The sequence below is a fragment of the Lepidochelys olivacea genome (assembly GCF_965140295.1).
Source record: "Lepidochelys olivacea isolate rLepOli2 genome assembly, chromosome: 2".
NCBI classification, from domain to species: Eukaryota; Metazoa; Chordata; order Testudines; family Cheloniidae; genus Lepidochelys; species Lepidochelys olivacea.
The window spans coordinates 1,844,381-1,858,091 of NC_140412.1; the positions used below are offsets into that span (position 1 = coordinate 1,844,381).

The window sequence follows — 13,711 nt, forward strand, 5'->3', positions numbered from 1 at the left end:
TTGAACTGGCGTCTGTGGGATCCTGTGGCAGGTCCAACCACCCCCACCTCTGCTTCTATTGCCCCACAATGCATTTCTGTATTTCTCCTGCTTCTCCCCACGTTTTCCTGAATCTAACGCTGGGTGCCCATTGGTCTGCATCTGTTCCACACACACACTTGTGTTCTAGGTTAGACTTCTGTTTTTCCTCCCATCCCAAGAGTACCCTTGCAGCAGCTTCCCCTTCACGGAAGGGCTGTGCGACAAGCGAGGGCTTTGCCAAAGCTGTTAGCTTATCACTTCCGGCGTGTGCCATGGGAAACAATGGCTCCTTCCCGCTCAGAGGAGCGAGCCTTTGGGCAGGGCTGGATTAACTCTCCTGTGGGGGCTGGGGCTATTAGATTTTGTGGGGCCCCTGTATACAAGTCTCTTTCCTAATTTAAAACAAAATTATCACAATTATGGCATCAAAGCTATTAACGCTATACTAAACTTGCCTTTTAATTAACATAAAGGTGTTCTGTGGTTACATTTCACTCTTAAAACATGTAGAATATAGTTAAGTTAATTCAAAATAGCCTAACAGAACAGCTGTTATATTCGTTTTTCTGGGAGGGAGTTTGGGTGCAGGAGGGGGCTCCAGGCTGGGGCAGAGTGTTGGGGTGCAGACGAGGGTGAAGAATACAGGCTCTGGGAGGGAGTTTGGTGCAGGAGGGGATTCTGACCTAGGACAGGGGGCTGGGGTGCAGGCTCCGGCTGGGAGGCACTTACCACAGGCGGCTTCTGGCCAGTGGCGCAGCAGGGCTCAGGCAGGCAGGCTGCTTGTGTGCCGTGGCCCCACACTGCTCCTGGAAGCAGCCAGCTGCTGGCATGTCTCTGCACACCCCTGGGAAGAGGGGGACAGCGTAGTGCGTTGCCTGCAAGCGCTGTCCCCGCAGTTCCCATTGGTCGGTTCCCAGAAAATGGGAGCAGCAGGAACAGTGCTGGGGGCAGGAGCAGCACACAGAGCTGCCTGCCCCCCTAGGGGCCGCAGAGATGTGCCAGCAGCCAGCCGCTTCTGGGAGCAGCATGGGGCCACAGCACGCAGGCAGCCTGCCTGAGCCCTGCTGTGCCCCTGGACTTTTAGCAGCCCGGAGATCACAGTCGACTGGCAGAGGCTCCAGGTTCGACCAGTCAATCGCAGTCAATAGGTTGGTGACCACTGAATTGTATATAATTATGGATTTATTTTTGCAGGGCTCCCCTTAGCCCGAGGCCCTGGGCTGCACCCCCAAAGTCCCTGCATTAATCCGGCCCTGCCCTCGGGGCCAGCCAGTGTTCCAAACCCACCCTTCCAGACTCTCTGGACTCCCATCTGGCCTCCCCAGAGCAGAGGAGTTGGGCCCTGTCCCAGGCATCGTGGACACAGCACAGGGCCCCTGGGGAGGGGCTGCCTGCTTCCCTCTGGAAAGCTGCAGGGTCCTGACTCCCGTGTGTCCAGCCCAGCCCAGAGTGTGTCTTGGTCTCCTCCAGGTGGTGAATGCTGTGAATTGTAGCTTGTTCTCAGCGGTCCGGGAGGACTTCAGAGCCCTGAAGCCTCACTTGTGGGATGCTGTGGATGAAGAAATCTGTCTCTCGGAGTGTGACATCTACAGGTCTGTTCTGCCTGCCCGCTCGGCATAGGGCAGCCCCACGCCCTGGAGCAGCCAGGCCATGTGCCGCTGGGGAGTACAGAGCCGGGGCTCTTCCTCAATGCTGGGCCGACATAGTGGATCTGGGGAACATCCTTCTGATTCTGGCCTGCCCTGCCTATAGGGGTCCCTTTGCCAAGGCAGATAAAAGGGACGATCCCATGCCTTCCCCTTCCCACCCTGGGCACACCATGAGCTTGCGGCTAAGGGAGCTGACTGCCTCACTCCTGGCTCTGCCTGGGGCTGCTGGCCCAGTGGGCTAATAGCCTGCCTCCGTTTCTCCCTGCACATCGTTTATTCTTGCACCCGCCTGCCTTGTGGGGTGTGCTGGGTTGGCGGCTGGGTCATTACCATTTGTGCTGCGCTCTGACCACCAGGTGCCAAAGGTCGGTTCTGCTCTGTCACGCTGGTGTCAGGCCAGAGTGAGCAGCGTGCCTGGACTGAGTGAGAGTCTGGGTGCTGGGAGCCCTTCTTGCACAGGCAGCTCTAGGCAGGGTGTTTCTCACCCCGCCACTGGTTTTGCAGCTACAACCCAGATCTGGACTCGGACCCCTTCGGCGAGGAGGGCAGCCTCTGGTCCTTCAACTACTTCTTCTACAATAAGAGGCTGAAGAGGATTGTCTTCTTCACCTGCCGCTCCATCAGGTCAGGCTGCGGGACCGCGGGGAAGTGCGACCTGTCTGAAAGCTGTGCCTCCTGCTGGGGGAGCCCCCTCGACCCAGCACCCCCAGCAGTGCCCTGAGCTAGAGCTGCACTCCGCCTAAGTTCCCTGTCAACTGTGTGGCCGTGCAGCAGCCTGTTAAGTGCCACGCAGGCGCTCAGGGAACCTACCCAGCTGGGACCTGGGCGCCCCTCCTCTGGCCCCAACTAGCCTGGCCCCCAACCTTCTGCAGCCAGGGGAGGGGCGCCTATCCCATGTCCCCAGCCCCGGAGCTGCCATGGCAGGGAGAGGCACCCCCGCCCAGGTGCTGCCGTGGGGAGAGAGACAGCTGGGGGGAGTCCTCTCTCCCCGCCATAGCCCTGGGGCAGCCTGCACCCCAAACCCCTCATCCCTGGTCCCACCCCAGAGTTCGCACCCCCAGCTGGAACCCTCTGCCCCACCCCTGAGCCCCCTCCCACACTCTGAACCCCTCGGCCCCACCCCTCCCACATGAATTTTGTTATGTGCACCAATATGAAGGTGATGTGTCACACACTACCTCCATATAGGTGCACATAACAAAATGCATTCCGCACATGGGTGGGAAAACTTAGAGGGAACCCAGAGCAGCCAGGCCCCTTTGATCTGCCTGCAGCATACAGCTTCGCTTCCACACTGACGTACAAACTGGATGGGAGCCGCGGCCTGGCAGCCTGACCCTCCCTCTCCTAATGGCATGGGTGCTTGGCCTCCCACAGGGAGGGTCCCTGCAGCCCCTCCTCCCTCTGGCCGCTGGGGGGTTGAGTTGGCCGGATTGGGAGCCCTTGCTCAGCGTAGCCAGGATTCGTAACGGGAGGCCAGTGCCTTAGACTGGTGCCAATGGGGCTGTGCCTTAGCTGTGGGGAGCTGGCTGATGCTCACTGCTGCCCTTTGTCTCTCCAGTGGGTCCACATACCCTCGCTCGGAGTCAGGGAACGAGCTGGACATGGATCTCGGTGAAGAAGACCAGGGGAGGAGCATGGATGCCTATGACAAGGAAAGCAGCAATATTGAGGAGGACAGGTGTGTGAGCTCGGCTGGCAGGGACATGCCGAGTGGGGCGGGATCCTGGCTGTCCCCTGCCCACAAAGCATGACTGTACCCGTTTCTCTCCAGCCCGTCTGCGTGATGGAAACAGAGCTTCTGGCCCTGGCGGGCCCTGGGAGCACGGGGCCTGGCCCTGTTGAATTGAAACTTGTGAAGGTGTCACCCCTTCTGAGAGGGACTCGAGGCTGCCTGGCCATGGCCAGTCTCTGTGGAGCCCCAGCTGGTGTGCGCCCGGGGCGGGGTGCCCGGCTCTGAGCTGCAGCCAGCTGTGCTTCCCCCAAAGCATGTTGGGCAGAGCTGTGACAGCTGTGCTTGTTTGCAGGGTGCAGGTTATCTGCATGTGAGTGTCCAGATGAGCTCCAAGAAGTACTCAGCCCTGCTGAGCCAGCCTTCCAGTCTCCAGTCCATCAGCATTGAGGATGGGCCAGCCCTGGCCGCTATGTGAACTACCCCATGCCCAGAGCCTGCAGCATTGCTCTGCCCTTTGGCGCTGGGGGCTCCAGAGTGCCCCAGCTTCTGCCCCACAGCACTGCATGTGGAAAGCAGCTGGTGCTTCTGGGCTGCAGATGTCCTCCAGCTGCAGGTGCTGCCCGAGAGCCCGTTCCCTCCAGACAGGTGCTGCGTGATTGGTCAGCAGAGGCCACGCTCTCACTGCCGGCCTGGGCTCCAGCTTGCCAGATGCTTGCGCAGGGCCTTTGGGATGGTTCAGTGCGCTTTAGGAATTGATTTGCTGGCTGCACTGATGTCCTGCTCCTGCTGGCTCTGAAGCAGGGCAGGCTGCTCCTCGGGCACTTTTCTTTACCGATGGCGACGCAGCAAACTCCGTCCGGCCATAGCAGCGGCAGGGCAGGGCATCTTCACGTCCTGGATCTCCTCTTTCAGAACTGTTGGTGACCCACCCCTCCCCCCACGTCACTGGCCCGCTCCCTGTTTTTTTGGGGGGGAGAGGGGTTGCTTGGCTCCTGCTCACCTCACGGGCTCAGTTTGCTCTTTTCCAAGGCTGTAGCAGCCACCCTGTGGCCCCATGCTGAGCACTGCTCCCCTGTGCAAAGGAACTGGCTGGGAGAGCGAGCTGAGGCCGGAGGGGCTGTTTGGTGGTTGGTTGGTTTGTTTTTGTTTTGTTTTTAAACCACAGATGACTTTTGGCATCAGCTGTGCTCGAGCTGGGCAAGAGCGCGTGTGGGGCGGGGCGGGAGGGGGTGGCTGCTGCTGGGAGCCTGCTCCATCGGGGAGGGCTGCAGAGCCTGTTTTCCTCTTGTTGGCAGCTCAGCCCTGTAGGCTCTGACTCATGCTCTGGTTTAACTGCATCCTCCCCTCCGTCCCCCATGGCCAGTTCCACAGCACTGGCCCTCCTAGTGCAGGCTGCTGGGCCCGATGCCAGGATGAATATACGCTGTCCCAGGGCCATAGCAGGACTGGGGTGCAGAGCTGCATGGGCACTGGATCATATGGGGGGGCGGAACCTGGCACTAGCATGGTGTCTGCAGAGGGCAGCAGCACCAGGTCTTGCTCCCTGCAGCTCCTCCTCTGGCCTCACTCGCCCTGGCAGGTTGCACCGGGTAGCTGGTGTAGTGCAAACCCCTAGTGGAGATGTGCTGGCAGAGGATCTGGGCCCAACTTCTCTGCTGCAAGGGAAAGGTGGAGAGGGGCCAGCCCAGCACAGTCAGGGCCTCTACATCTCAGCCAGCCGAGGAGGGCTCCGGGAGCTTGCCTGTGGAGCCGCACACTGCTAGCCTCAGGCCTGCGGAGGGACCTGTAGCTGGCCCATGCACCAGCCTCGTCCACCTGAGCCTGCTCGTCACCCAGCCTTCTTCACTGCTGGAATCTGCCACAGGAATGGAGTTGGTGCCCCAGGGGCTCTGGGGTGAGCCATAGCTTTCCCTACAGCTAGGGGACCGTGTGGGGTTGCCAGCTGCCCCCAGAGCCTCCCCTTCGCTGTGGGGCATTGTCCCTTCACCTGTCCCCCATGGGCATTTGGTCCAAGGCGAGCTCGTCACATCTGCCCAGCTCAGTGCTTTAAGGGCCAGCAGGTGCCTGTACATCGGTGCTGGCAGGAGCTGTCTTGGCAGTAACCATCTGCCTCCTTGAGCGTGCAGGGTGTGCCCAGGGCCCTTGCTGGCCTGTGGAGGATGAGGGGAGGGGAACCTTAAGCTCAAAGCATCCTGTTTTACCCACCTGTGGCCTAAGGAGGCTGCTCTCCCCAGCGCTGGGAGCCATGGCTATATCCTTCTACCCTTGAGCAGGGGGCCCGTGTGCATTGACCGTCTCTGCTAAAGCGCTGCAGCCCCAGCTAGGCTCTGGCTGGAGCTCGCAGCATTTGGGGCTCGTTGGCAGGGGCTCGTGAGCCTCTGAGCTGTGCCATGGCTGGCCAGCAGGGTGAAGGGCACCCTGGTAGCTTGGACTCCTGCCAGAGGCTCCGCATGGCCTGCGTGGGTGTCTGCAGTGGTGCCCGGGCAGAGGGCTGGTGAGCACAGCAAGCTCCACCGCATTGCTCAGTCTAGGCAAATGTGGCCCGTATCCATGGTTGAGATGGGGCCCTGGCCAGGAACCATGGGGCCAGATCCCAGCCCAGCTACCGAAGACCTGGCATTCCCGCTCCTGCCTTTGCCCCTATGTTCACTGGCCTGAGTGGTGCATAGCCGGCCTCTTGGCAGGGAGCCCCTGCTCCAAGGGGAGGGCACAGCTGCTGTTCCCCTGCGCTGCTTCAAGAGTTTGTGCCTCTAGGCTCCTGCACGGCGGGTGGGGAGCTGGGGCCAGTTTCATGTTTGAGTCCCTGTGAGGTTTGACTTTACTGCATAGCAATGTATCGTTACACCAATAAAGTTTATCTGTGACTGATGCCCCTTCCTTTAGAGAATCCATCCCGTCCATGGGGCTGGAAGAGGGAGCCTCTGCAAGTTGAGGGGGCAGGGGCCGTACCAGAAAGGTGCTGGCCGTTCCTGCTGCTCGGCGGGTTCCCAGCTGGGGAAATGGCAGCTACGCAGGCAGGGCTGGCTCCTCCTTGGGGCCTGCTCGAGTGTCCCTTCTGCACTCACTATCCCCCTCCCAGCCCTGCGCAGCCCCTTCCCCAGCACGTGCTCAGGAGCCTTTGGAGAGTCAACCTGAACGTTCAAGTGCACCGTGTCCTCCCATTCGCCGGTGTCCTGCCTCCTGTGTTTGCACCTCTGCAGACGCTGCCCTGGGCTGCTCTCCCCTTTCTACCCTTTACGTGTGGCTGGGAGCCCCAGGGCCCCGTTTGCGAGGTGGTGTGCAACCAGACTAGAGCTTGCTGTTTATGTGTAAAACAAGCTGCCAGCGAGAGCTGGCCAGGCGCCAAAGTAGACGCGCACACAGCCAGGCAGTGGGCTCTCACCCCCGCAGCCCAACCGTTGTCAAGGTTTGTGACCATCCCCCCAGGAGGGCTGTGGCGGGGACAGTGAGGTCGGTTTGCAGTCTGGGGCGGGGCAGCAGTGGAGAAAGCACAAAGGGAGCTTGTTTGCAAATGTTAATTTCTGCCTCCCCCCCCTCCCCCCCCAGCTGCTTCTCCGGTCAGTCCCTCCTAGGTGCCAGCATGGAGTGCCCCGTGCCAGGTGCTGCACCTGCCTATGCGGGTGGGGTGGGATAAGGAAAGTGGGCCGCTCAGCAGAGTGGCGGGGTTGGGAAGTGCAGGGGTCAGGGGGTGACCAGCTGGGGGCGATTAGGGGGACAAATCTAGGCCGTGGTCTCAAGGCACAAGCGCCTCTGCAAGTGCAACCAGCTCAATGCCAGGTCGATACAATCCAGCCACCATGGTCCTAGCACAGGCCCCTGGGGGCTCCAGGCCCCTTGGCAGCTGGTGTCTGCCCAGGATGGGACTTCCTGGTGTGTGTTGGGGGCTTGAGCCCAGGATGTGGCGTCCACTCTGTGGGCTCCAGGCTGGTCGTGGAAGCTGTGACGGGAGCGGTGCCGTGGGCAGGGGCCTGGGCGCTGGCTCTGAGGCTCTCCTTGCTGGCTGTGGGGCGGGCGGAGCTGGGTGGGAGGGTGGCATCTGATAGCCGGGGACTTTCCTTGTCCTTCTTGGATGATCTCTGCCTGAGGCCTGGAGGTGGCGGCCTGCCGCTGCTGGGGGCTGGGCTCGGTGCCGCCAGCCCCCACCTCCCCAGGACAGTCTGCGGCTGCAGGTGGGGATCTCCTGGGTGTGGGGTGTTTCCCTGGGGTGCTGGGGGCGGTTGTGATCATTGCTGTTCGTACAGCCGCTGCCTCGCACGGGCCCGTGGCCAGCCCTGAATCAGTTCCTGCTTCATGTCCCATAGCGGCCGGGGCCTCTCTCCCCTGCCCCCAGGGCGGCCAGTGTCTCAGCAGAGGGCTGCTGCCCCGGCTCACAGGGATGGGGTGAAAGGCGCTGGACCGAGGGCCGGATTCCTGTTAAAATGGCAGCCTGGGACTGGTATGAAGACAGGGCTGCGTGGCCCCCACCCCGTTCCACAGCAGGTCTCCCCTGATGCCAGCGAGGGGCCTTCTGTCCCGGCGTCCCCAGGCCACGCTCTGGAACTGCTCCCCATGAAGCCAGGCAGGACGCTGGGGAGGTCTCCTCTCGGGGAGCAGCCTGTCTGCAGGACACACAGCTCACCCGGCTTCCCCCTTCCTGGGTGTGACCTCGGAGCATTCAGCCTCCTCTGCCCCTCCGTGCGCTTCCCACAGCGAGTCCACTCAGGCGGGGCTCCTGGGGAAGCCAGAGGGTCCTGCCCCCCAACTCCGCAGACAGACGTGACTCTCAGCCAGCCAGGAAAACAGAAGGTTTATTAGACGACAGGGACATGGTCTAAAACAGAGCTTGCAGGTGCAGAGAACAGGACCCCTCAGCCGGGTCCATTTTTGGGGGCAGGGAGCCAGACAACCCCGTCTGCCCTTCACTCCTCAAAAAGAACAGGAGGACTTGTGTCACCTTAGAGACTAACCAATTTATTTGAGCTAGTCGCTAAGGTGCCACAAGTCCTTTTCTTTTTGCAAATACAGACTAACACGGCTGCTCCTCTGAAACCTTCACTCCTCGTCCCCAGCCAGCCCCAAACTCAGTCCCCCCCCAGCCCCTCCTCCCCTGGGCTCTGTCCCTTTCCCGGGCCAGGTGGTCACCGGGTTCCTTTGTTCTCCAACCCTTTAGCTCTCACCTCCCAGGGGGGAAGGCCCAGGCCATCAGTTGCCAGGAAACAGGGTGTCGGCCATTTATGTACCCTGGCCCTTCGCTCCCCCCAGCCCCCGGCCAGACACCCGAGCCCCCGCGGGCACTGACCCCCCCCGCCCCCTGGCCAGACACCCGAGCCCCCGTGGGCACTGACCCCCCCCGGCCAGACACCCGAGCCCCCGCAGGCCCTGACCCCCCCCCGGCCAGACACCCGAGCCCCCGCGGGCACTGACCCCCCCCGGCCAGACACCCGAGCCCCCGCGGGCACTGATCCCCCCCCCGCCCCCCCGGCCAGACACCCGAGCCCCCGCGGGCCCTGACCCCCCCGCCCCCCCGGCCAGACACCCGAGCCCCCGCGGGCCCTGACCCCCCCGCCCCCCGGCCAGACACCCGAGCCCCCGCGGGCACTGACCCCCCCCTGGCCAGACACCCGAGCCCCCGTGGGCAATGACCCCCCCCGGCCAGACACCCGAGCCCCCGCGGGCCCTGACCCCCCCCTGGCCAGACACCCGAGCCCCCGCGGGCACTGACCCCCCCCGGCCAGACACCCGAGCCCCCGCGGGCCCTGACCCCCCCTGCCCCCCCGGCCAGACACCCGAGCCCCCGCAGGCCCTGACCCCCCCCTGGCCAGACACCCGAGCCCCCGCGGGCCCTGACCCCCCCTGCCCCCCCGGCCAGACACCCGAGCCCCCGCAGGCCCTGACCCCCCCCCGGCCAGACACCCGAGCCCCCGCGGGCACTGACCCCCCCGCCCCCCCGGCCAGACACCCGAGCCCCCGCAGGCCCTGACCCCCCCCCGGCCAGACACCCGAGCCCCCGCGGGCACTGATCCCCCCCCACCCCCCCGGCCAGACACCCGAGCCCCCACGGGCACTGACCCCCCCCGGCCAGACACCCGAGCCCCCGCGGGCACTGATCCTCCCCCCACCCCCCCGGCCAGACACCCGAGCCCCCACGGGCCCTGACCCCCCCCACCCCCCCAGCCAGACACCCGAGCCCCCGCGGGCACTGATCCCCCCCCACCCCCCCGGCCAGACACCCGAGCCCCCACGGGCCCTGACCCCCCCCACCCCCCCAGCCAGACACCCGAGCCCCCGCGGGCACTGACCCCCCCGCCCCCCCGGCCAGACACCCGAGCCCCTGCGGGCCCTGACCCCCCCCGGCCAGACACCCGAGCCCCCGCGGGCCCTGATCCCCCCGCCCCCCCGGCCAGACACCCGAGCCCCCGCGGGCACTGACCCCCCCGGCCAGACACCCGAGCCCCCGCGGGCACTGACCCCCCCGCCCCCCTGGCCAGACACCCGAGCCCCCGAGGGCACTGACCCCCCCCCCGCCCCCCGTCCAGACACTCGAGCCCCCGCGGGCACTGACCCCCCCCGCCCCCCGGCCAGACACCCGAGCCCCCGCGGGCACTGACCCCCCCGCCCCCCCGGCCAGACACCCGAGCCCCCGCGGGCACTGACCCCCCCGGCCAGACACCCGAGCCCCCGCGGGCACTGACCCCCCCGCCCCCCTGGCCAGACACCCGAGCCCCCGCGGGCACTGACCCCCCCCCCGCCCCCCGGCCAGACACCCGAGCCCCCGAGGGCACTGACCCCCCCCCCGCCCCCCGTCCAGACACTCGAGCCCCCGCGGGCACTGACCCCCCCCCCCCCCCCGGCCAGACACCCGAGCCCCCGCGGGCACTGACCCTCCCGCCCCCCCGGCCAGACACCCGAGCCCCCGCGGGCACTGACCCCCCCGCCCCCCCGCCAGACACCCGAGCCCCCGCGGGCACTGACCCCCCCACCCCCCCCGGCCAGACACCCGAGCCCCCGCGGGCACTGACCCCCCCCCGCCCCCCGGCCAGACACCCGAGCCCCCGAGGGCACTGACCCCCCCCCGTCCCCCGGCCAGACACCCGAGCCCCCGAGGGCACTGACCCCCCCCCGCCCCCCGGCCAGACACCCGAGCCCCCGCGGGCACTGACCCTCCCGCCCCCCCGGCCAGACACCCGAGCCCCCGCGGGCACTGACCCCCCCGCCCCCCCGGCCAGACACCCGAGCCCCCGCAGGCCCTGACCCCCCCCCTGGCCAGACACCCGAGCCCCCGTGGGCAATGACCCCCCCCGGCCAGACACCCGAGCCCCCGCGGGCCCTGACCCCCCCCTGGCCAGACACCCGAGCCCCCGCGGGCACTGACCCCCCCCGGCCAGACACCCGAGCCCCCGCGGGCCCTGACCCCCCCTGCCCCCCCGGCCAGACACCCGAGCCCCCGCAGGCCCTGACCCCCCCCTGGCCAGACACCCGAGCCCCCGCGGGCACTGACCCCCCCCGGCCAGACACCCGAGCCCCCGCGGGCCCTGACCCCCCCCCGGCCAGACACCCGAGCCCCCGCAGGCCCTGACCCCCCCCCGGCCAGACACCCGAGCCCCCGCGGGCACTGACCCCCCCGCCCCCCCGGCCAGACACCCGAGCCCCCGCAGGCCCTGACCCCCCCTGCCCCCCCGGCCAGACACCCGAGCCCCCGCAGGCCCTGACCCCCCCCCGGCCAGACACCCGAGCCCCCGCGGGCACTGACCCCCCCGCCCCCCCGGCCAGACACCCGAGCCCCCGCGGGCACTGACCCCCCCGCCCCCCTGGCCAGACACCCGAGCCCCCGCGGGCACTGACCCCCCCCCGCCCCCCGGCCAGACACCCGAGCCCCCGAGGGCACTGACCCCCCCCCGCCCCCCGTCCAGACACTCGAGCCCCCGCGGGCACTGACCCCCCCCCGCCCCCCGGCCAGACACCCGAGCCCCCGCGGGCACTGACCCCCCCGCCCCCCCGGCCAGACACCCGAGCCCCCGCGGGCACTGACCCCCCCGGCCAGACACCCGAGCCCCCGCGGGCACTGACCCCCCCGCCCCCCTGGCCAGACACCCGAGCCCCCGCGGGCACTGACCCCCCCCCGCCCCCCGTCCAGACACTCGAGCCCCCGCGGGCACTGACCCCCCCCCGCCCCCCGGACAGACACCCGAGCCCCCGCGGGCACTGACCCTCCCGCCCCCCCGGCCAGACACCCGAGCCCCCGCGGGCACTGACCCCCCCGCCCCCCCGGCCAGACACCCGAGCCCCCGCGGGCACTGACCCCCCCCCGGCCAGACACCCGAGCCCCCGCGGGCACTGACCCCCCCGCCCCCCCGGCCAGACACCCGAGCCCCCGCGGGCACTGACCCCCCCGCCCCCCTGGCCAGACACCCGAGCCCCCGCGGGCACTGACCCCCCCCCGCCCCCCGGCCAGACACCCGAGCCCCCGAGGGCACTGACCCCCCCCCGCCCCCCGTCCAGACACTCGAGCCCCCGCGGGCACTGACCCCCCCCCGCCCCCCGGCCAGACACCCGAGCCCCCGCGGGCACTGACCCCCCCGCCCCCCCGGCCAGACACCCGAGCCCCCGCGGGCACTGACCCCCCCGGCCAGACACCCGAGCCCCCGCGGGCACTGACCCCCCCGCCCCCCCGGCCAGACACCCGAGCCCCCGCAGGCCCTGACCCCCCCTGCCCCCCCGGCCAGACACCCGAGCCCCCGCAGGCCCTGACCCCCCCCCGGCCAGACACCCGAGCCCCCGCGGGCACTGACCCCCCCGCCCCCCCGGCCAGACACCCGAGCCCCCGCGGGCACTGACCCCCCCGCCCCCCTGGCCAGACACCCGAGCCCCCGCGGGCACTGACCCCCCCCCGCCCCCCGGCCAGACACCCGAGCCCCCGAGGGCACTGACCCCCCCCCGCCCCCCGTCCAGACACTCGAGCCCCCGCGGGCACTGACCCCCCCCCGCCCCCCGGCCAGACACCCGAGCCCCCGCGGGCACTGACCCCCCCGCCCCCCCGGCCAGACACCCGAGCCCCCGCGGGCACTGACCCCCCCGGCCAGACACCCGAGCCCCCGCGGGCACTGACCCCCCCGCCCCCCTGGCCAGACACCCGAGCCCCCGCGGGCACTGACCCCCCCCCGCCCCCCGTCCAGACACTCGAGCCCCCGCGGGCACTGACCCCCCCCCGCCCCCCGGACAGACACCCGAGCCCCCGCGGGCACTGACCCTCCCGCCCCCCCGGCCAGACACCCGAGCCCCCGCGGGCACTGACCCCCCCGCCCCCCCGGCCAGACACCCGAGCCCCCGCGGGCACTGCTCTTGCCCAGCCTGTCAGTGCCCGCAAATCCTGCAGCCGTAAACAGAACCGTCTCCACGGCGACCTGCCTTTCCCCAGCACTGGGCGCTCTCTGCCCGCCGGTGCAGGGTGGGTGGCATTGGCCTTTCCTGGGCCTGCGGCCTGGCAGGGTCCAGCTAGAGAGGCCTGAATGCTGAGGGGTTTGGCCGTCTGGCCTGGGGGGCGGGTGGCACCGGCGGGGGCTGTGGGGGGAGCTCGGGCGTCTGGCCTGGGGGGGGTGGCACCGGCGGGGGCTGTGGGGGGAGCTCGGGCGTCTGGCCTGGGGGGGGAGGCACCGGCGGGGGCTGTGGGGGGAGCTCGGGCGTCTGGCCTGGGGGGGGGTGGCACCGGCGGGGGCTGTGGGGGGAGCTCGGGCGTCTGGCCTGGGGGGGGTGGCACCGGCGGGGGCTGTGGGGGGAGCTCGGGCGTCTGGCCTGGGGGGGGGTGGCACCGGCGGGGACTGTGGGGGGAGCTCGGGCGTCTGGCCTGTGGGGGGGTGGCACCGGCGGGGGCTGTGGAGGGAGCTCGGGCGTCTGGCCTGGGGGGGGGGTGGCACCGGCGGGGGCTGTGGGGGGAGCTCGGGCGTCTGGCCTGGGGGGGTTGGTGACTGTGGGGTCTGTCAGGCGGCAGGCGGGGTGTTGGGGGGCAGCTTGGTTGTCAGGCCCGGGGGGTGGCACCTGTGGAAGATGGGGGGTACAGTGGGCAGGAGGCTCCAGTTGCCCCGCTCTGAGCATCCCTGGCAGGAAGGGGCTGCCAGGCAGGGAGCCGGAGCCTGGACTGCGCCGGGGCAGGTGGGTTAGAGGGGACCCAGCGCCCCTGATCCTGGCGAGTGAACAGCGGGGAGGTGGGGAGATGCTGATCTGCCAGGGCCCCTCAGGTGAGCTGGGGAGGGGCTTATCTGGGGGACGGGGGTTGCCAGTGCCACCTCTCGGCAGGAGGGACTATCCTGAGCTCAGCAATGGGTTCCCTCTTGCCCCTCAGAGCCCTGTGGGTGGCCGAGTTGCCCCTGGCCTAGCAGAGCCACCTGCGGGG

The 13,711-nt window shown here is 68.5% G+C and overlaps 1 protein-coding gene across 3 annotated transcripts in view; it reads left to right on the top strand.

The window, feature by feature from the left end:
• The window catches only part of MAF1 (MAF1 homolog, negative regulator of RNA polymerase III), a 39,608-nt gene extending 33,394 nt beyond the window's left edge, over positions 1 to 6,214 (top strand). For all 3 annotated transcript variants that reach the window (XM_084618749.1, XM_084618747.1, XM_084618748.1), the window contains exons 5-8: positions 1,492 to 1,613; positions 2,175 to 2,294; positions 3,232 to 3,351; positions 3,698 to 6,214. In XM_084618749.1, coding sequence (XP_084474875.1) covers positions 1,492 to 1,613; positions 2,175 to 2,294; positions 3,232 to 3,351; positions 3,698 to 3,719 — 384 coding nt within the window. In that variant the 3' untranslated portion in view covers positions 3,720 to 6,214. The remainder of the gene's footprint in view (positions 1 to 1,491; positions 1,614 to 2,174; positions 2,295 to 3,231; positions 3,352 to 3,697) is intronic.
• Positions 6,215 to 13,711: the final 7,497 nt, after the last annotated feature.